General features: G+C 43.0%; 1 protein-coding gene across 1 annotated transcript in view; it reads left to right on the top strand.

The window, feature by feature from the left end:
• The window catches only part of KIAA1549 (KIAA1549 ortholog), a 142,921-nt gene that overhangs the window by 69,647 nt on the left and 50,494 nt on the right, over positions 1-22,780 (top strand). Inside the window, 8 exon segments of the mRNA XM_032483450.1 lie at positions 6,021-8,608; positions 8,610-8,691; positions 9,973-10,061; positions 11,146-11,323; positions 13,035-13,165; positions 15,330-15,513; positions 16,694-16,753; positions 17,954-18,102. Of these exon segments, the coding sequence (XP_032339341.1) occupies positions 6,021-8,608; positions 8,610-8,691; positions 9,973-10,061; positions 11,146-11,323; positions 13,035-13,165; positions 15,330-15,513; positions 16,694-16,753; positions 17,954-18,102 (3,461 nt within the window).

Below are 22,780 nucleotides of genomic sequence, written 5' to 3'. Positions count from 1 at the left end.
TCCATCAACAATAGATAAGTAACTTTTGGTATAATTTCTATGATGGAATTCATGTTGAAGTGAAAATGAATGAATGACAGCTTCATGCAAAAAAAAAAAAAAAAACTGCTCATGGGTGCCAAACAGTATGGAGTGAAGAAAATAAGTTGCAGTAGAATAGATATAGTATCAATTCCATCTGGATGAAGATTGACAGCATACAAAGCTGAAGAAGAGACTCTGGAGGGATATATACCAGTGGCAAGACTGCAAAGAAAAGCATGGCTATGAGGGACGTACAATCCCAAACCGTGGTTCCCTCAGCGGGAAGGGAAACCATGGGAGGGGGTGCACGGGGGATGCCAGGGGTCTGGGTAATAGTCTTTTTTCTTAAACTGGGTGATGGGAGCTCAGGTGTTCTTTATATTATTATCTGCAACCTGATAGATATATCTTTATAAATAGTATTTCTTATCTACTTGGCATTTGATAATGAAACCAGTACCAGTTGGAGGAGAGAGAAACCTGGTAGGAGGTGCTAGTATACACTTGGGGTTGGAGAAAGAGGAGAGACTCTTTTTTTAAACCAGAGAGAGAGAAATGAAAAGTGAGGAAAGGGGGAAGGATGGTTTTAATAATGGCACTAAAATCCTCCTTAGGACAAACCTGAGAACTAGAAGAGGGATGAAAGTTGCTGAAGATTTACCAAATTGGATTTGGTTTAATTATCTGACTGCTTTTGTTTTTTATTAAGTAGACTTAATATCCAGAGTTGAGGTGACTCATCATGCTTTGAAAACTACACAGTTTAGCAGAAAAACAAAAGTGATGGTTCTGTTTGGATTGAAGCGCTTCAGGGATTTTTGACGCTGCTGTCGCCTGGGTTTCCCAGGCCAGCCCTCAGAGGACGTTTTGTTTTCCAAGCGCCCAGGCCTGCAGCTGTGAACTGTCCCGTGTGGCCGGCGGGGCCTCCCAGCTCAATAAGCGTGCCTTTGCATGGGTTTCAGTAACACAGAGTTTAGCGTGTGCTTTCAACTCACCTCAATATAGCATAACTTAGCATGTTTTTCAGTGCAATTTCTTTACCAGCAGTCTTCATGAAATGGACTGATTTGACTAAACACGGTGTGGGGTAAAGAGCATTCAATCACTGAGAACTTATAAACCTGCCATTCTAGGCTGGCTCTGCCCCGGGTGCTATTTTGAGCAAGTCAGCTTAAACTCTGAGCCTCATTTGCAATGTAAGGGGATTGCCAAGGTCTTAAAGGATGCATTCAGCCTGAAAAATTCATGATTCCATGATCGACTACTATATTTAGAGAAGACTGCCAGGAAAATATGGCATACATATAACATTATATATATGCCCTATAATAGAAAAACATGACTTTCAAAAAAGATAAATAAAACAGCAAACTATGCATGTGTGGGTGAGACCAACAAGTTCCTAGAGACAGGCATTTCCCTCATGAGTTTTTAAAAAGTTTTACGTTTAAGAGCAGTTTCAGGTTCACAGCAAAATTGAGAAGAAGGTACAGAGAGTTCCCGTGTACCCCCTGCCCCTGCCCATGTTTATCTGCCCCCATTATTCACATCCCCCACCAGAGCGGTACATTTGTTACAGTGAGTGAACCTGCGTTGGCACAGCATTGTTACCCGAAGTCTGTGGTTTGCTTTGGGGTTCACCTTTGGTGTCCTGTGTTCTGTGGGTGTGCCTTGTGAATCTGTAATCACTGTGAATCCGCATGCACTAGGGAGGCTCTGGCTCTATTAAGTAGAGCATGGCAGGGACCTTGCTCAGGAGTGGGTACGGGGTAGGCACCTGATAGGTATGTGTTGTGCGGTCTACACAGGAGAAGGTGGCTCAATACTTGCCACTCAGAGTGTGGTTAGGCCTGGCCACATGTCAGGGCTCCCCCCAGCCCTGCTGGACAGGGTTTGCATCTTAACAGGATCCCCCATCCCTCGTGTACCATCCTCGTTCCTTTTCCTCTGTCATCCCAGAGAGAACCTTTCACTGGTGCGTGAACTAACGCTTGAGAGCTTGAAAATTGATCTCCAGGGCTTGAAATTAGAGTGCCTGACGCCTTGTCTGCTGGGAGAGACTCACCTGGGTTTTCTAGCCTCTTCCTGAATTAACTCCAGAAGTGATTCCCCTGGCATTTCAGCTGCTGTCTCTTTAGAGTTGGTTTCTCCCTCCTGGAGCTTGGCCAAAAGGAGGGGGAAAAAACATCACAGCTTGGTATACCTCACCGGTCTTCATAGGAAGTTTTTGCTCCTCTGTTTTACTGGCCAGGAAAAATTTTCATTCTTCTGATTGTTTTGCTTCCCTGTCCCCTGTCCTTTGTAGGTAGAATTGATTGAGTTCTGACTTGCATCCTATACTTGGGCTCGTATATTAGGCACTAAATGCCCCTTTCTTTACTGTTTTCTCTCTTGCAGTCTTCCAGTGCACTTACAATGTTTCTGATTCATTTTATTTGCTTATTTTTTTCTGATTCATTTAAAAAGGGATCTTACTTTCTGTTCAGATCTTACATTTCAAAATAAATCATATCATATAGCAGAGTTTTAAAATAGACACATAAAATAATACAGCCTTAGGAAAAATTCTAAATCTATATGCTACGGAGTTGGATAGAATGTTTATTTTATTACTTCTTAAATTTATGACTTTTTAGCCTTTGCTGTGGAGATGAACAGCTGCTTCTTTACCCAAGTTGTAATTTTATGATCGTTACCCTTACCCATGCTTGGAATGTGGCGGGTAAATAGTAAAAGCACGTAGACGAGAAATCCTAGAGCCAGGTTGAATGGAAGACAGCAAATGCCTGAGAATATTGCTATGAAATAACCAAAAAACCTTTGAGAACTGGTTTTCTTCTTTATTTTTAATACCACATTCCATAGAAAGGAGTGTGACCCTTTCAAGTAAACCACTTACGTCTGGTATAAGTTTGGACTTTCAGATGCTAATGGAGCCAGGTAGGAATGTTGCGTCTATATAAATGTATGACTAAATATCACTTGTCAATTTTAGTGTATACACACAAAATCTATTCACAGAATTTTGTCTTAACTTTTTTTTTTTTTTGGTCTTGACTCTTGATTTCTATCTCTGCTGGTGAGTCACAAATTTCTCTGGACGCCCCTCTTTCAGCTTCTGTGTGATGTAATAAGCTATTTTAATTCTATATTATGTCCTTTGCAAGCTCACAAATTGCATATTATTATTGTTCATTTATACCATCAATGTTTGTTTAGATTTAACCATGTTTTTATCATTTACATTCTCTATTCTCAGATGTTCCTCCTGGGATAATTACCTTTCCCTTTGAAGTATATCCTTGTTTCGAGAGACTCCTCTAGTGGTCTTCTGTTTGTATAACCACTTTTATTACATGAAAATGCCCTTATTTTAACACATAGCCTTTACAGTTTCTCTGTATCTTTGTTGTTCTCTGATATCATCATATGTGTAGAAATTCACCTGGCTTGGGGTTCTTTATCTTCCTGAACTGAAGGATTCTCATCTCTCATTAGTTTTGGATCATTCTTAGCACTATCTCTTTGAATATTGTCTCTGCTCAATTCCCTCTATTACTTCTTTTTAAAACTTTGATCAGATGTATGTTGGACTGTCTCATTCTGTCTTTCATGTCTCTTACCTCCTCTTTTTTATATTCTCCTTTTGTTTCTGTGTGCTCCATTCTGAGTAATTTCCAGATCTGTCCTCCAGTTCTCTAAATCTCTCCTCAGCAATGTCTAAATTACTTTTCATTGTTTATTGTACATTATATATTCAGTTTTAAATCTTTAATTATTATATGTTTTTGCTTCCAAATGTCTTTTGGTTGTTCTTCAAATCTTTGTGGCCATTTTTCATGGTCTTTTGCTTCTACTCATGTTTTCAGTCCCTTCTTTATAATTTTAAATAAGTTAAACATACTTAAAAAATATATTCCGTAATTGGAAGTCTTTACAGATCTGATACTAGTTGTGTGGGTTTCTTTTTACTTTTGGTGGAGATATTTCTTGACTTTTTTGCATAGTACCTTATTTCTTACGTGTCTTGTAATTTTAAACTTCGTGCTCATGTTTGTTGGAATTCTACCTGCAGGAATACTTTGATGCCTGGTTTGAGAGTGTGTTTTTCTGGAGATGTTCTATGTTAGCCTCTGGTAGGCATTGCAGGCCTGGTCCACTTAAAATTATGATTCTTAACATACAGTCTTTAGGACCATACAAGTAGTATATTCCAAACTTGGGGAGACTTTTTGTAAAATATCTGCATGAAGTCAAAGTTGAAACACTTTTTCTTGCTGTCGTCTGAGGGGAGGCTGTCTTTCTTCCTAATTCACTCTTTCCCTGAGAGTAAGGCACTTCTTGGGTCTCCACTCTTAGGAGATGGTCTTCAACTGTCCAGACCCCTTACTTGTCCCTCAGGCCCCCACGGCCTGAGCTTTAGGCTGTCTGGTCCAGTGTCCTTTTAGGCTATTTGGTGACTTCAGTGCTGACCTCCCTGGTCCAGCTCCTGCTTTGCTCCTGTACTCAGCATATGTCCCTCGTCGTCTTGAGGGCTCACTCAGTCCTGTACGAGGATGTTTTTGGACATTAATTAAGCATCATTGTTAAGAAGTGTTAAGGCTTCGGGATCTCTAGTCTGTCATATTGCCAGGAATAGAATAGACATAACTTACTTTAAAAAGAATAAAAATAGTGAATTCAAGATTATCTCTATACTGTTTCACACACTTGTGTTCTGATAGACTGGATAAGTGAGAGGAGGGTGTTGTTATGTCATGATAGTTGCTCAGTGTCCAGCCTGTGCAGCAGTGGATGGTACCCTGTGCCCTGGGCCTTCATCAGAGTTCTGGGCCATTGCATTTCCTGCCTCTTTCTACAGTGTATCTGAATTACAGGTAGAGACACCTAAACCACTTAAGTCACAATGATAACCATCGCAAGGGTGAAGAATGTGAAAGTTTGAGGGGATAATACAGTGCTTTTGGTACATGTCAGAACTTGGTCCTCAGACACCATTCATTTATTTATTCATTCACTTAACAAATGATTATTGAGCTCTTACTACATGACACTCACTGTGCTAGGCATAGGGAAACAGATCAACAGTCTCTGTCCTCAAGAAGCTCACAGTGTAATGAGCAGACCGTTCATTTCAGTTAACAGATGTGACTGGTAGAAGCTGAAGGAGAGGTACTGACCCACGTGGGGAGTATTGAGGAGGGAGCTGATGTCTCTGCTGCATCTCAGGGCTGGCAGGAGCAATCCAGGTAGAGAGCTGGGGAAGGCCACCCCAGGCAGAGAGGGATGTACAAAGTCGCCGTGCCACAGAGAATTCGGATGGGGAGCTGCAGGTAGCTCATCTGGCCAGCGCATAGCTTGGAAGACGTGAGAGTGGGACACGGAATGAGGAGCGGTGAGCCTGAAGGTCGTCTGAGGCCTGGAGGTGGGAGGTCCTGTAACTGGGGAACTGCTGACCTCTTCCCTGGGTAGTGGGTGACGCTGTCAGCATGGTCATGTTCATTTCTCTGGAGACAACTCTTATGGAAGAAAAAGAGCATGGGCCTGGAAGTCAAGTCAGGCTTACCCTCAGATTCCAGTGCCACCTCTGTCTGGGTGATCATGTAATTGATTTAGTTGCCTTCTCTGACCCTCTCTTTTTCACATAATAAATGAAAGAGAACAGGCCAGACAACCTGTTAAGGCCTCCACCATTAGTCGTATTCTTTGGTGGTGTTAGAAAGTAAGAGAAACATGTCGGTATGTACACACACACACACACACACACTTAAGTAAAAGTGGTGCTCAGATTTATGACCATTTGCAGGTATTATGGTGACAGTAATTCTGGCAATTTCTGGCTTCCAGTTGGTTGTTTAACTTTCAACTGTGAATTGTGGTTGTTCACAGTGAGTGGACATTTGTTGAATGAGTGTGTTTGTGTATCTGAAACAAAATGTTCGTAGTGTGACTTGCATTGTCTTGGCAGCTGAACTCGGCTTTTATTTTCTTCGTAGATGATCTCCCTCTGGATCAGCACAACCTTTCTTTATCCTCCGTGGAGCGCATGCTGAGGGAGAGCCCTGAGCACAGCATTGCACACGTGGCCTTAACAGAAACTGCCCCAGGGTCCCAGCACAGCAGTTCCCTCCCCATCCCATCCTCTCCATCCACCACTGCTTTTGATACAGTCTTTTTTAACCAAGGAACATGGACCCAAAGGACAGCAGATCACAGCATATTTGTGGCACATTATGTGTCAGTGATGAGCAACGAGGTCACAGATGATGATGAAATGGACAACTTTCTGCCAGAGACTCGCTGGACCACTTCCCGTGTGGTTTCTCCGATGCGATACGTCACGTTCAGCCCGCCAGGGCTGCCCAAGGAGATGTTCGACCCCGTGCTGACTCCTTCGCTACCCATCATTTCTTTACAAGATGAGGAAGTGACGTCGGCCTGGCAAAACCCAGTGCAGCGACCTACCACGTATGCTGAATCCCCGAGTCATTTCAATGCTTTTCGGTCCACTTTTCCCACTTCCGAGGGCATAATTCCAACTCTGAGTAGAAATCTGGTGTTTTATCCTACTGATACTTATGGGCACATATCAAGCAGGACTTTGCCAGAGATCATGGCTTCAGGAATGGAGAGTGCAGAAACCCTCCTTTTTAGCTCTCAATCTTCAGAGTCCCGGCTGCTGGGTGCTGGTGGTACTCAGCAGCCGTCTCCCCTGGCAGGGGAGGTCTCACCACCTCCAGAGGATGTTCTGGCCGTGAGTACAGACAGGCACCTTGATATGACCACTGCTTTGGGTCACAGTCTAGATGAAACTGTGTCTCCAGGAACAGGCCACCCTGTAGCCCTGTCCCGGACGGCCTTTGCTGTCAGCGGCAGCCATACACATTCGGCTTTGTTTTCAACTTCTCTTGAGCTTGGATCCTTTCCTGCTCAACCCACTGATGTTTCATATAACCCCTTGCTTCCCGGCAACTCCAGTGAGACGTCAGAGTTGCCTGGCCATGCAGTGGTCCCAAGTCATGCAGGCGACACTCCCATCTGGAGCCCGGTGTCCCCGTTCAGACCGTCCATGTGGTGCGTGTCCTGCACTGCGGTGTCACCTCGGTATGTGGTGTCCGCGAGCCTCACGGAGAAGGACGTGGGGTCAGGGGATGGTGCTGAGACCCTGTCCTTGACCCTCTTGGAAGCGAGCAGCATCTCTCCACTGAGCAGCGTTGTGGCGGACTTCTCTGAGTTTGAGGATGACCCTCAAGAATTTAATACCCTTTTCCCCTCCAGACCGACAGTCCCCCTTTCTTCTCCGTCTGCGGACATCTCAGCAGTGAGCATCGGTGTGTCAGCTAGTGGGGACACGAGTGGTGTTCTGAGCACACACGTGTCTCCTCCCCACGGACCCCTCTCTGTACCTCTGTCACTTGATGCTGCTGCTTTCGGCCCCTCCCCTGTTGCTGAAACTCAAGTCACGCCATCCTTGGTCCCCACCAGTGCCCTCCCTGACTCGTCTTTCCCCGTCACAGCAAACAAAAACACACCATTGCTGTCGCCCAGAGGCCCGGGTCTTCTTCCGTCTTACGGTTTGGACAGATCAGTGGCGTCTTCACTTTTCGCCGACCAAGAACCTGCCAGCTTCCCCCCTCATGAAAGTGCAAGTGTTTTGGGTTCCGCACCCAGCCTTTTCTCCACCCCGCCGCTGGACTTCAGCAGCGGGCTCCCTCCGGCCTCAGCGGGGCTTGCTTCTCCATCTCCCATGTCCAGCGACTCGTCCGCTGTCTCTCCTCTGGCAGCTTCTGCCTTGGTTGAGACACTTCCATGGACTAACTCTGTCCATTTGCAGCCCCCTCAGTTTTCTGTTCCCAACTCCACAAACCTTGCATTTTCTCAGCTCTGGCCAAGCTCAGAGCTTCTTTTACATACACTCCCTCCTCTACCCCATTCCCCTCAAATGTCACTCCTCCCCAGCTTCCCCTCTGATCCTCTCAAGTTCTCAGAAGCAGCCACGGTGTCACTGACAGACTCTGAAGCTCGTTTTACCTCAGCTTTCACTGAAACTACCTCCGATTTTGAGTTTTCGCTCATGTCCCGTGACCCTGCAGCTGCCACAGCGGTGCCGCCAGGTTCTGAGCCCATTTCGACTGTTCACGTCATGTCACTTCTGACTGCTGTTCATGCTACACCCATCCTAACCGAATCCTCTCTCTTTCCAACCCCGACACCTTCTGAGGATGATATCAGTGCTACGAACCAGCCCACATTTGCCTTATCCTCTTTCTCTGGAGTCATTCCTGCCCCCACGGTGCCGGCCACCGCTGTGTCCCTGATGTCAGCGTCCTCATCTGTTCCCGAGGTGGTCCCCTCACCTCTACCTACAGAGCCAGGGCGTTTGCACGGCCCGTCGTTCGCACCCACAGGCTTCCCCGGGAACACCTCCACTGCACTGAGCACGCCAGACACCAGGGCTGCCTCAGAGAATCCTGTTGTCACCGCCCCGAACAGCAACACTGCAAGTCAGAATCCCCACGAGGGTGACACGGCGCCCCCGCCTCCGTCCCTTCATCCTGGGACCACCCCCACTCCCGAAGCAGCTGATTCACACTCCAGCTCTGGTCACCACCAAGCTGCCGTATGTGTGTGATATTACGGTTCCTGATGCCTATCTGATCACAACTGGTAAGGCCTTGCCTCACGTCGCCTCTCTGTCGGTGCTTGTAGGAGATGCTCAGGCGGTAAACGTGGTGAAGGGTGCAGGCCTTGGACCCCAGGCTCCTCCTGGGCTGTAATCCTCACTCCTTTGCCTCCCTCCTGGGAGTGATCCGGATGGTTATGTAGCCTTTCTGAGCCTCAGTTTCCTCAACTATTTAAACAGGGAGGATAGTGGTACCTACTTGATTGGGCTGTTGAAAGATTTAAATGCATTAATGTATCTAAAATACTTACCTCAGTGCCTGGCCTATAAAAAGCACCCATAAAATGTTACAGATTAGCTAGCAGTGGAAACAAGAATGAAGACAAGATTCAAATGGGCCTTCGAAGTGTTTGCTGGGATTTTTGTTTTTGGAGCTCAGAACCCATTCGATGCATAGATGATGTGGTTAAGGCAAAAACACCTTCATGCTTAGTTCAGGCAGTTGGGCAAATGTGTAAGGGCCACGCCTGCAGCTTCTTACTGATTTACTGTTCTCACTTTTCCTGGAGAAGAGGGAGCACTTTGTTCTTATCTATTCCTGTAAATATCACTTGGACTCTGAGGAGAGAGACGTGGAGTGACCAGCTATCCTGATTTTTTGGGGGAGGCCGGGGCAGGGGTAATTAGGTTTGTTCGCTTGCTTGCTTGCTTGCTTGCTTGCTTGCTTGTTTGTTTGTTTATGTAAAGAGGTACCAAGGATTGAACTCAGGACCTTCGGTATCCTAAGCACGTGCTCTGTCACTGAGCTATACCCTCCCCTATTAGACATCCTCTGAGTGGGGTCACAGACCTGAACTTCCTCCCCGTCTGCAGCCTGCGTCACCAGCTGACAGGCAGCAGCTTCCCTTGCAGCTGCCTGGCTGCTCTGGTCGCGTGGGGCTGGAGTACCTTTGATGTCATGTCTCTGCAAGCCTGGTGACTGTGGCCCCTTGATCGGGCTCCCCCTTGTGTTCCTCTGTGAGAAGGGGCAGGTTGCGGGCCCCGTGACTGTAGGCTTGAATACAAAGTGATGCCTATCAGCATGTCTCTGTGTGTCCATCTTGATGGGGATATGGGATGGAAATGAGGAAGAGGGGCGCAGATGGCAGAAGAGGTGGAGCAGGAGTGGAGCAGAGGGGACACGGCAGGAGCCGGACCGCGGAAGGTGGGGGGAGGAGGGAAGAGAATGGGCTGGATCCTGCTTCTCCGCGCTGAGTGAGGGAGGCCGTGGACGGGCTCATTCATAAGGACACTGAAGTGCATTGATGGTTGGCTTGGATCTGCAGTGCTGGCCCGCAGAGCTGTGCAGGAGTACATCATCACATCCATCAAAGAGGTGCTGAGGAGTCACTTCCACCGAGTGGTGGAGCTCAAGGTGGGTCCCTGCGGCGTGGAAGTCTGGCGTGGGCACTCGGGGCGTGTGCACATCGTAACGGGAGCAGGACAGTCTCGTTCCCCTCTCCCCTCCCTTCTCCTTGTGGACACCCGCTCATCCTTGGGATCCCACTCAAATGTCACTTCTTCAGGGCAGCCCTTTCTGACCCCAGATGAGGCCAGGTTTTGTCCGTCAGGAGGAAGGGTTGACAGAGTTGGAACAAAGGGCTCTAAAACCAGACCTTGGGGCGATGACCTAATGATCTCGCTTCCCTTGATTTACGTGAAAGGGCTTGGATTAGAGTTTAAATTAGAGTTAAGAGTGAGTGCACATGTATGTTTCTGTACATGGAGTGAGACAGAGATGGATTTCTAGATGTTTTATGCTGGACGCCGGCTAGTGCCTCCTCTCTCCTATGAGCTCAGAAAGCCATGCTTTAGACCTGTGCCATCCTGAATGGAGCCATGAGCTACATGTGGCTGTTGAGCTTGCGAAATGGGGCTTGTCCCAAATGAGATGTGCTGTCAGTGCAAGATACACACCAGATTTCAAAGACTTAATGAAAAAAAACCGTAAAATATCTCATTAATATTTTTTTACATTGCCTGCAATTAGATAGGTCTGATATACTGGGTTAAGTAAAATGTATTTAAAATGAATTTCACTGGTTTCTTTTTATATTTTTTAATGTGGCTACCAGAAATTTAAAAACTGCATATGTGGCTCACATATTTCTTTCGGACAGCTCTGCTTAATAGAGTAAGTGCTTCTTTATATGTGGGTTAAATACAGCAAAACACCCTGAATTCTCCTTAATTCCTTATTCAGTTTATATTTTTAACTATTCTTTTTCACTGTCCTTGCTTATGTAATTTTGTGCTGTTTTTGAGAGAGTTGGCAGATGTGTAAGAGGCATAACTAAAATAAAATTTTAATTATCTGTGAAGCACTACCCCTTCATTTAAAAGTACCTATTTATTTTTTTACTTCATTATTTTCCTACTCAATACAACTTCCTTTAAGTTTGAGTTATGGTACCCTCAAATCTGATAATTAATGTCTTTTGCATTTTTTATTTTCATAGGTTTATGAACTATTTGCTGACTTCACTTTTCTGGTAACATCTGGTCCCTTCGTTTACACGGCCATATCAGTCATAAATGTACTTATAAATAGTAAACTTGTACGTGACCAAACTCCTTTAATCTTGGCTGTGAAACCTTCCTTCTTTGTGCCAGAGTCCAGGTTCCAAGTTCAAACTGGTAAGAAAACTGAGCATAGTTGTTTTGATTTGTAAATAGAATTTCTTTTTATTTTTTATGTTTTTAGAAAATTGGGAGAGGATTGTGTTAAAATTTATTATTTAAATTTAAAAAAAACTGTAAAATTATGGAAAATTTCCAGCATGTTCAAAAATATACAGAATTAGTTTAATGAACCCTCATGGACTCATTGTACAGCTTCACTGGTTTTCAACTACTAGCCATTTTGTTATGTCTACACACTTACCACATCCCCTCCTTTCATATTAATTTGATACGGCATCATGTTATCTCATTCCTAAGTATTTCAGCCTCTGCCTCTAAAAGATAAGACCTTAAACATATATGTATATATACACGTATATAAACACATGCACATACATGTACATGCATTCATACATACACACACATCTGTACACAATACTGTTATCACACTCCCTAAAATTAACAGTAATTCCTTAATGTTATTTAACGTTTTGTTATGGACATTTTTAAAACAGATACAAAAGTAGAGAGACTAACATTTAGCCCACACATGCCCATTACCAAGCTGAAAAAATTATCAACATTTTCCCAATTTTGTCTCGTTGATCTTACACAAACTTTTTTTTGATGAAGCTGGAGTGTTTTAAAACAAGACCAGCTATCATGTCATTTCACCCATAAGTACTTAAGAATTCATCTCTAATGAGTTTATTTATATTTGAAAATTTTCACTGTTGCATCTTTTGATGCTCCAGTTGTTACCTTAGATATTTTTCCATTTTAAAATGATACAAGTCACCTTCACATTGTGTATATTCATTTGGTTCAGTTGGCTTTCTACATTTCCATGATCTCATACATATAAATAATACATTGTAGATCCTTATACATTATTGGTGGTTATGTAAATTGGTGCAGCCATTGTGGAAAACAGTATGGAAGTTTCTGAAAAAACTGAAAACAGAACTAACACATGACCCAGCAGTTCCACTCTTGGGTATATATCCAAAAAAAATGAAAACACTAATTTAAAAAGCTAGATGTACCACAATGTTCATGGCAGCATTATTTATAATTGCCAAGATAGGGAAACAACCTAAGTGTCCATCAACAGATGAACAGATAAGGAGCATGTGGTATAAATAATGGAACACTACTCAGCCATAAAAAAGAAGGAAATTTGCCATTTGCAACAACATGGATGTCCTTGGAGGGCATTATGCTAAGTGAAATAAGTTAGACAGAGAAAGACAAATATTGTATGATCTCACTCATATGTGGAGTCTAAAGAATGAAACAAACTAGTGAATACGACAAAAAAGAAACAGGTGCACAAATATAGAGAACAAACTAGTGGTTACCATTGGGGAGTGGGAAGGGGGGAGGGGCATGAGATGGGTAGCGAATTAAGAGGTACAAACTACTATGTATAAAATAAATAAGCTACAAGGATACATTGTACAACACAAGAATATAGCCAATATTTTATAATAACTATAAATGGAGCATATAACCTTTAAAAATTGTGAATCACTATGTTGTACACCTGAAACATATAATAATGTACAGCAGCTATACCTTAATAAAAAATAATAATACATCATAGTTCGTAATCCCGTACTGTGGATGAGTTCGTTGATTTAGACACTATTTTGTCCCTCTCCTCATTCCTTCATGTTAAAGAAATGCCTAGTTCGTGGGACTGTCATGCTGTCCTTCTTTTCAGTACTTCAGTTTGTGCCTCAGAGTGTGGATACTGGCTTCTGCAACTTCACCCAGCGCATTGAGAAGGGCCTGATGGTCGCCCTGTCGGAAGTGAGGAAACACCAGCAGGGGACGTATAACCTCACGGTGCAGGTGGGAATGGCACTCAGTGCAAGGCAAGAGGCTCTGTCTTTGAAACAGGAGCTAGTTTTGTAATTTTTTTTAAATGAGTGTTCTTTTTTTAAAAATTGAAGTATAGTGGTTTACAATGTTGTATTAATTTCTTTGGGGGTGATAATTAGGTTTGTCTATTTATTTATTTTAATGGAGGTACTGGGGATTGAACCCGGGACCTTGTGAATGCTAAGCACACACTCTACCACTAAGCTATACCCTCCCCGCATCGTAATGTTTTAAGACACCCTTAACTCTGATTCCCTCCAGCAGAGGAGTTTCAGCTCACGTAGATCAGGTTGCATCTCCTTTCCACGGCCTCCAGTCCACAGAGCACGAGTAGGCTGAGCGTATTTGAAGATTGCACAGTAGCTCAATAACTGGGCAGCCCCGATATGATGAGCGGAAGAGAGATGAGCCTGTGCCGGGAAAGCAAGAATGTTCTAGAAGGGAACAGTATCAACTTAAATAGCCAATGGTGTGGTGTCTGAATCCACTGGTGTTTCATAGTATTGAATACCTTGACCTGCGGTGCTTCACTTTAAGAACAGAAAATGTAGCTACTAGTCAGAGAACAGGCTTTCTTTGTGTTGTAAGGAAATGCTGATGTTTTTACGTTTCCTTCATATTTATTCCTCCCTATTCTTTGTTCTCTCTAGAATTCATAGTAAATGGATTTCGGTGCTCCTGGGTTCCCCTTCCATATTTCCTATTTTTTCCATCTCTTCTTTAAATTCTTTTTTTTTAAAAAGCAGATTTTCTAAACCTTGTCCTCCAAGTCATTAATTTAGTCTCCAGCTGTGTTCATTGTGTGTTTCTGTCCCTCTTGAATTTTCTTTTAGCCGTCTCTCTTTCTCATTGTTGTTTGCTCTTTTTCCTTTACAGTCTTTTCTTTAATGATGCAGGCTCGTCTTGAATGATGATACAACATCACCTTGAATATTAATCAGAATGGCTAATAAGTTGTCTTTCGTGTCCTAAGTCACCTCTGTTTTCTCTGCATTATTTCTTTGCCGTTGTTCTTGGTTGATCTTGGTCCTTCGCTCATTGTGCTATTAGTTTTCTGTGAACGTCTGTGGACTGTTGGTGGTTGTCTTTAGGAATGAGGAAGCAGGTGGTTAGTTTTGGCACCCTGTTCATCTTTCCCCTTCAACTGTGGAGTCTGTGTTTGCGTCAGAGTCTGTGTGTTCCCTGATGGGAAGATTCATCGGAGCCCTGGTTACCGGCAGTGTGTGGTCAGAGACAGACAGACAGATATCCCCTGCCCGCCATGTAGGATGAGAAGATCGTACCCTGGGGATGAAGCATGTTCGTGTGTTTTTCGTGGCAGAGCTGCTCTTTCATTCTCTTTCCTTCTTTGTCTCTTGTGTGCACTACAGTTATCTCCACCCACCTTCCTGCTTAGGAGCCACCCTGCAGTGGGTCTTGGGTCCTCTCAGGCAGGGAGCTTATCTTCCTCACCTTCCACAGTTCTTTGAGCTCCTGGGGTGAAGGTGGGCTGCTGCTGGCCCTTCTGAGTTGGCCTTGGTGTGAAGTTAGAAGGGGAAAAAAAGGGAGAGAACAGGTGATTCAGCTGTTGGCACACAGTCGTCACTTAGCGGCCCTAGTTGCTGTTCTGCAGTTTGCTAGCCTCAGGTCCTATGGGTCTCTGCCATGCAGGCCTCCTGGGGCCCCCGGGGGAACGCTCTCGGTGTGACTGTGGTCTGTGCCTGTGTATGTTTAGGGTCTCGGTTCCCTCTGTCCTGGTTTGTGTCAGCATGGTCCCATCCTCTCTCCATCGTCCATAATTTGACAGAATATCTGGTTTTCCTCTACTCTCAGTGCTGTTGTAGATTTATTCCCCTTTGTTCATCTTACTGTTATTTCAGTGGGATCTGGGGTGAGAAGAAAAAGGGGAGGGAGAGGTGATAAATACCTGTGCTCAGTTCCTCACTTAATGTAAAAAACATGGTTAGTAAACTGAGGGTTTAAAGTATTACAGGAGAGAACCAGGTTGTGAAGCCAGTCACTCTTCTTTTAAAAATGTTACCTCCCTTAAAGGAAAAAAAATGGAAAGGGAAATTTTGAGAGAGAAATCACAGTCAGGCTTTCCGCTAGACGTTTTCATTTATTTTAGAAGCTGATTCCGGTGCCTCTCTTTCAGATCTTGAATATCACCGTGGGATCTTCAAGGATGGCTCCTCGGCGGGGCCCGGTGAACATCGTCTTTGCGGTTAAGGGCTCGCAGGGCTTTCTGAATGGGTCTGAAGTGAGTGAGCTGCTCAGGAACCTGAGTGTGGTGGAATTCAGTTTCTACCTGGGGTACCCGGTGCTGCAGATCGCGGAGCGTGAGTGCTGCTCTCCTGTGGGGTGCTGGGAAAGTGGCTGCGGGTGGACCTCCTTTTTTTTTTTTTTTTTCTCAAATGAAACAGTTAGCAGAAATCCAGAATGTAAATCAGATAAAATTACAGCTTCTCAGATCACTCCAGGGTAGGTGTCTGGAGCCCGCCCCTCCCCCCGGGCTGGCTTTTTTATTCTCTTTAGAGACTCAAGGGTGCGATCCCAGACAATACAGTTCTGGAGAAGGTGAAACCAGAGGGACCGAGGACAGATCTGTGGTTGCCAGCGGTGAAGGGTGCGAGGAAAGCGAGACTGCAAGAGGGAAGCAGAAAGCAATTTTGGAGGGTGATGGGAGCGTTCCATGTCTTTATCGTGGTGGTGGTTACACACCTCTTTGCATTTGTCAAAGCCCATTAACACTACACCAGAAAGAGTGAGTTTTACTGTGTGTACAGTTAGAAAGGAAAAAGAAAAGAAACAAACAAAACCTTCCTTCCTGTATTTACAGTACAAATGGAGTGGCGTAGGGGTGGGGAAATGTTTACTTCAAAAAAAAAAAAAAAAAAAATCAGCAGATTCCAGAGTTAAAGTCAGGCAAAAAGGATATCAAACTCTTTTCCAAAATGGAACAGCCAAATGGCTTAATGATTCCTACCGGATTTTAGTGTACTGGTAATTTTTAAATGAAAAAGAATAACCTGTAAAATGCAAAAGTAGGCAGGGATAAAGTTGTTATTTATGAAAAGCAGCTTTCAGTGATACACAGTGCAGATATGGATAAAATAGTAAGTATCTGAACACAGGGGCACTTTACTCGGCCTGAGTCATTGCTGGGAAATCCCAGGGTGCTGAGGAACACAGTGTGAAAACTCATTGCTCCGGAACAGTGACATTTCAAGGGGAACGTCTACGGGGCTCTGTGAAGTAATGTCCCATGATGTCGCTTGAGTAAGCCCTTTCTTTCTCTTTCTCCCTCTTTCTCCTGGAGACTGATGTGCTCAGAACCCTCTTATTGTCCCTGCCTTCACCCTAGTCTGGCACTATGTTTTTCCGTCTGTAGAGCTAATTAGCATAGGCGAGGCCATGTGTTGTGACTTACCCAGCATTCCCTGGAACACTTACCATTCTGATTGTTGCAAACATGTTTTTATGGATCTTTCTCCTTTTCTAACCCTTCTCTCTTTCTAGCCTTCCAGTACCCGCAGCTCAACTTATCTCAGCTGTTGAAGTCCTCTTGGGTAAGAACAGGTATGTTTAACTTATGTAATGTTTTGGGAAGGGCAAGAGTAAGAAATCTGTGTGGGGGTATTGAGAAAGATATCGCCTTTCCTGTTTCTGAGTCCTAAATTCAGGGCAAAATGTACCTTAGATTCTTGGCAGAGAATGAATGAGAAATGGATTCATATTTGGCTGTGGGAATGTGTCCCACTGAGTTATGGCACAGAAAGGACTGGCTTTCTTTAAAATTCATGCATCAAATTCAGGGCAGAGTCGAATAGCAATTGACAATCTTCTGACCCAGAATAGGACAAGGTTGCAAAGCAAGGATGTCTCTCTTTTTTTTTTTTTTTTTCTAAAACCCTCATATATTTGGTTTTATAAGGACAGATAAGGCAACTTGGTGAGCAAGTAAGAAGCATGCTTTAAAGTCTTACGGGCTTGGGTCAGATGTTTACAGCTATGGTTTTGCAGATAAAGGCTTTCTAACCTGGTACACAAAAGTGTAAAAGATAGGTGCTCACTGGGTGCCCAATATGTAAACAGCACAGTGAGTAACTAACTAGTCATGGGAAGAAAGCTGGTAGTCTGGGGACAGTCAGCATTTACAGATTCCCAGACCCTCAAGTTCCCGTTGCTTCACACACAACATCCCATATAAAGGCCCCACCTGTTTGCATGGTTCAGTGGCCTCCTTTTCCCCTTAATTTTCGTAGTGGTTAAGTAAGTTGCCCATGGTACTATCTCAGAGGAGATTTGAACCAGTTCTGGCTGAAAAGCACATGCTTTTTTCCCCCTCCTATAGCAGGCTGATAAGCCATTGTCTGTTTAGATAATCCTGTTTACAGCAATGTCTGAAGACAGGCACCCTTACCTTGAGTTAGTTAGTGAGTCCAAATCTTGAGTCAAGATAAGATATGAACTCAAACCATTTCCAGAAATGTTGAAATAAGTGCAGACAAAATGTTTGATCTTGTGTAGGGGCTGTCAGCTCCAAAGCTCCTGGGAATTCTGGCCACCAGTCTTTGTAACCTTCAGAGAGGAGACCCGTGGGCTACCCTCCTGGACTCTCCTGAACCCGGTTCACCGTCCCTCTTTCCCCTTTGAACGTCTCCTCTCTTGAGACTGGCCTTTCATAGTAATCCTGTGTTAATTTCTCTTATGCACACATCCTTTTTTCTCCACTGCTAACTTGTTTGGGGGCCTGCGTGTGTTTCATCTTAAATGTAGTCCTCTTGGGTGTTGTTGAGAAGCAGCTCCAGAATGAAGTGTTCCAAGCCGAGATGGAGCGCAAACTGGCCCAGCTGCTCAGCGAAGTTTCCACCAGAAGGCGGATGTGGAGAAGGGCCACCATCGCCGCTGGGAACAGCATGGTGCAGGTAGGCCAAAGGGGAAGGATGGTGGAGAGAGAGAACCATCGCAAAACAGGCCATATTTTCACACAAATGGAAAATGCCGGGGGAATGTTTTGATAAATTGATTGCTATCTTGGGCAGCAACTGAACAGGGTAACATTTCAGTTCAACTTGAGCCTGGACAGATATTTCCTTAGTATGTGGTCGGTACAGGAAAACCACAGCAGGAGAATCTGTAGGTGGGTTACCATACCATTGGATGACCTGAATTTTTCAAAGAATGGTTTTTTAATTACCAAAAATGTCATCAGTTTTATGGAATGTTAAGTATCATTGATAGCATTGTAGAGATAAATCTCTCAGCTGGAAGAGACCCTGAGAGATCGGAAAGGGGAAAATGTTCTGCCCTCTCTTCTGCTACTTCCTCCTCCCCACCTCCCGCCAACCCTACTTGCCTCATGTTACCCTGAGTGTCTTTGCTGTGTACACTAGCAGGAACGTTACAAATGACAGATTCATTTGAATTGAAAAGCGACCCAGTTAACAAGTTTATTACTGTACAGCATGGGGAACTATATTCAATATGTTGTAGTAACCTACAATGAAAAAGAATATGAAAACGAATATATGTATGTATATGTATAACTGAACTATTATGCTGAACACCAGAAATTGACACAACATTGTAAACTGACTATACTTCAATAAAAAAAAGAAAAGAAAGAAAAGTGACCCATTTAAAAATGCACATACTCGGGGGCAGGGTATAGCTCAGTGGTAGAGCACGTGCTTAGCATGCCTGAGGTCCTGGGTTCAATTCCCAGTACCTCCATCCAATAAATAAATGAATAAATAAACCTAATTACTCCTCCCCCACACACCCCCAAAAATGTACATACTCATAGAGAGTTGGAAGTTGGGGCTGTAATTTATTCCCATCTCAATGTGAATTATGTTGCTTTGGATTTTTTTCTTTACCAAATGCTGACTTTACCAAATGTAGAGCTAGGAAAATGGGATGTTTAGAGCTATGGCATTTTGGAGACAGGAAGCCAGGGTGGAACCCTGATGTGCGGGGGCTGGGAGGTTGGTGGCTTAGAGGCAGAAGAGAGAAAGATGTGAAGCTGACATCGGGTAGGGGGAGCTGGGCATTTTGCCTAGAGCTGGCACCATCGTCCCTCAGATCTTTTACCAGATTTTCCCTGTAAGCTTTGCTCTTTATTTTCCCTCCCAGAAAGGTGGTTGTTAGGTTTCCAAAAGAGTTCCTTTGCCAGATGCAGTAGAATATAGAGAAATTTCAAAACTCACTTTAAAAAAATTGAGAGTAATATTAAATAACTATAAAACCAAGAATAAAAATTAAAATGAGTTATAAAAAGCCCTGCCTTATTCAGTGGCCCTGGCTTCATAGAGCTCCATGTCTCACTGGATGTTAATTCATGCACATAAAACAGTTACAGATCACCACGAGGCTACGTAATGAGGGGCTAGGTTAGTTGTTCAAGTTCCCTCAGATAAGAATGCAGGATTTGTGGCCATTAACCAAGCCATCCCAGGCTAATGGTGACGTCTGATGGATTGCTTAGAAACCGTGCCTACATCTCTTCCTCTTGCGAGTGACCAAACCTGAAGGCGGAGACAAGAACTTATGTACAACAGTACAGATTCTTCATCAAAACAGTGCATGAAAGTATTAAAGCAACCCAAATGTCCAGCAATTGGAGAATGGGTGAATAAATGGTAGTGAAACCTTTTATCTATCTATCTATCTATCTATCTATCTATCTATCTATCTATCTATCTATCTATCTGTTTTATTAGGTAGAATGGTTACAATTTGACTGCACATATACAATGTATTGCATGTAAATACATATACACAATGTACTGCACATATTTTTAAAATTTACATATGTGTACTGTTCATTGTTTCTAAGAATGTTTAGAGCTTTAGCTTTTTAAACTTACATAGTTATCAAAGGAATAAAGCCAACCACAAAACAAGAATTAATTCAAAAAGATATACCCCACTATTAACAGCAACATTATTTATAACTGCCAAGATATGGAAGCATCCCAAGTGCACATCGATAGATGAATGAATGGAGAAGATGCAGCATATGTATGGAATGGAATACAGCTCACCCAAAAGAAAGAAGGATATTTTGCCATTTGCAGCCCTTCATGTAGTGAAACCTTTATATGTTGAAATGTCCCATTATCTTTTTTCTTTTTATTTTAAGTTAGGAAGGGATATAGGAAAAAGCCCAAGTGAAGAGAGACTGCAAAAGAATGTATGCAGTGCAATCCAAATATTAATATGAAACTCTTAAAAAAATAACAGGAGGAAATATGCCAGAATGTTTACAGTGATTCTCTTTGGTTGGTTGAATTTCAGATGATTTTCATTTTATTCTTTATATTTATTTTCTATGCTCTTCAAAATTTCTCCAGTGAGCATATAATTTGTATAGTGAATGTGTGATTTTCATCAGAAAATAATTTTAAAAATGAAATTGAAAAATTGTCCCAAATGATGATTCTGTCATACTATGGTTTTGTGGATTCCAGAATACGAATCTGAAAAGACGTCATCTAGAAAGGATGCTGGGATTAGATTTTCCTGACTGCTACTTTCAGGTTGGACAAGCTTGTAGAATCTTTAATTGAGGTGGATATCATTGCATATTTGGGTTTATGGTTTCTACAAGAAGAAGCGTTTCTAAAATTTATCAGAACTTTTCAGTGGAATAAATAAGCAGACAGGTAGACGCACAGATGGGCGTGATCTACACGCTGCTCAGTAGCCCTCTGATAGTTTTCCACTCTAAAAGCTAATAAAAATTAACCCTTACAGCACAGTCTCAGGGAGGGAAGTAGGTGTTTAGGGAGCAAAAGTGGTCAAGGAACTGGCCTAGAAACAGCAAGTAAAAGGCTGGGCAGGTGAGCCTTTCTCAGGGTGGAGAGGTTGTAAAGAACAGGTTCTCCAGGGACGGGAGTTTGGACCTGTGCTGTTAAGGCTCTTTATACACGAACTGGAAGAAAGCTTTCACAGTGAAATCATGAAATAGTTGATTTGCCAAAAGCTTCCAGTGGTGAAGGAGGAGGCCAGCAGCCGTGTCCGAAGCACAGGGCACTATTACAGTTCTGCACATGTGGCTAGTAAAGTAGCAGCTGCATTTTGCCAATGGCAAATGTAGAGACCAGACATTCAAATTACGTGTGTAAAATAGAGGGCTTGGAGTTACCGTTGATGATTCTCTCAGGACATCAGTTCACCTTTTACTGGAGTCTAAAGGGGCAGTAAAGTTGTTGCATATTACTAAAAGAAACAGCATCAAAATAGAAAGGTGTATTTATGCAAAACAGTGATAATCAAGTATACTGGATTCTGAAGTACTAATGTAAAAGGGCTGCCCTGTTTACACCAGAGAGGTAGAAATTATGGGACAAATCAAAGTACTGTTTGGCCCAGCAGATTATGAATTGATGAGACTTCTTTCCCAGCTTGATTGAGATATAATTGACAAAGAACATTGTGTAAATTTAAAGTGTACAGTGTGATAATTTGATATGTGTATATATTGTGAAATGATTACCACAGTAGGATTAGTTAACACATCCACTGCTCACATGGTTACCTTTTAGTATGTGTGTGTGTATGTGTTGAGAACTTTTTTTTTGGTCATGTAGAACTTGAGCTTTTTTTTTTAATAATTTTTTTTTTATTAAGTTATAGTCAAGTTTACAATGTGTCAGTTTCTGATGTACAGCACAATTCTTCAGTCATACATGAATATACATATACTCATTTTCGTGTTCTTTTTCACTGTGAGCTATTATAAGATATTGAATGTATTTCCCTGTGCTATACAGTATAAACTTGTTTAGCTATTTTATATGCACCAGTCAATATCTGCAAATCTCAAACTCCCAGTTTATCCCTTCCCACCTCCCTCCTCCGTTTGAACTTTTAAGATCTACTCTCTTAGCAACTTTCAGGTATGCAATACAGTGTTGTTAACTATAGTTACCATGCTGTACATTAGGTCCCCAGAACTTATTCCTCTTATGACTAGAAGTTTATACCCTTTGACCACCATCACCCATTTACCTTAACCTCCATCCCTGGCAATCACCAGTCTACTCTCTCTATGAGTTTGGCTTTTTCAGATTCCACATATGAGTGAGATCATGCAATATTTGTCTTTCTCTGTCGTACTTATTTCACTTAACATAATGCCCTCAAGGTTCATCCCATGTTGTTGCAAATGGCAGGATTTTCTCCATTTTTATGGGCAAATAATATTCCTTTGTGTGTATAGATATGTGTGTGTATGTATCATGTATCATATCACATTTTCTTTATCCATTTGTCCCTAGATGGACCCATATGTGGCTTCCATGTCCTGCCTGTGATAAATAATGCTGCAGTGAACATGGGGTGCAGTTACCTTTTCAAGACAGTTGTTTCATTTCCTTTGGATATATGCCCAGAAGTAGGATTGCTGGATCATATGGTAGTTCTAGTTTTAATTTTTTGAGGAACCTCCATACTATTTCCATAGGGACTGCACCAATTTACATTCCCACCAACAGTGCAGGAGGGCTCCCTTTTCTCCACATCCTCTCCAGCACTTATCTTTTATCTTTTTGATAATAGCCATTCTAACAAGTGTGAAGTGATATCTCACTGTGGTTT

Source organism: Camelus ferus, chromosome 7 (genome assembly GCF_009834535.1).
Source record: "Camelus ferus isolate YT-003-E chromosome 7, BCGSAC_Cfer_1.0, whole genome shotgun sequence".
In the NCBI taxonomy this organism is placed as follows: Eukaryota; Metazoa; Chordata; class Mammalia; order Artiodactyla; family Camelidae; genus Camelus; species Camelus ferus.
Note: the sequence above shows the minus strand (reverse complement) of the source record. Positions and strands in the feature narration are given on the sequence as shown.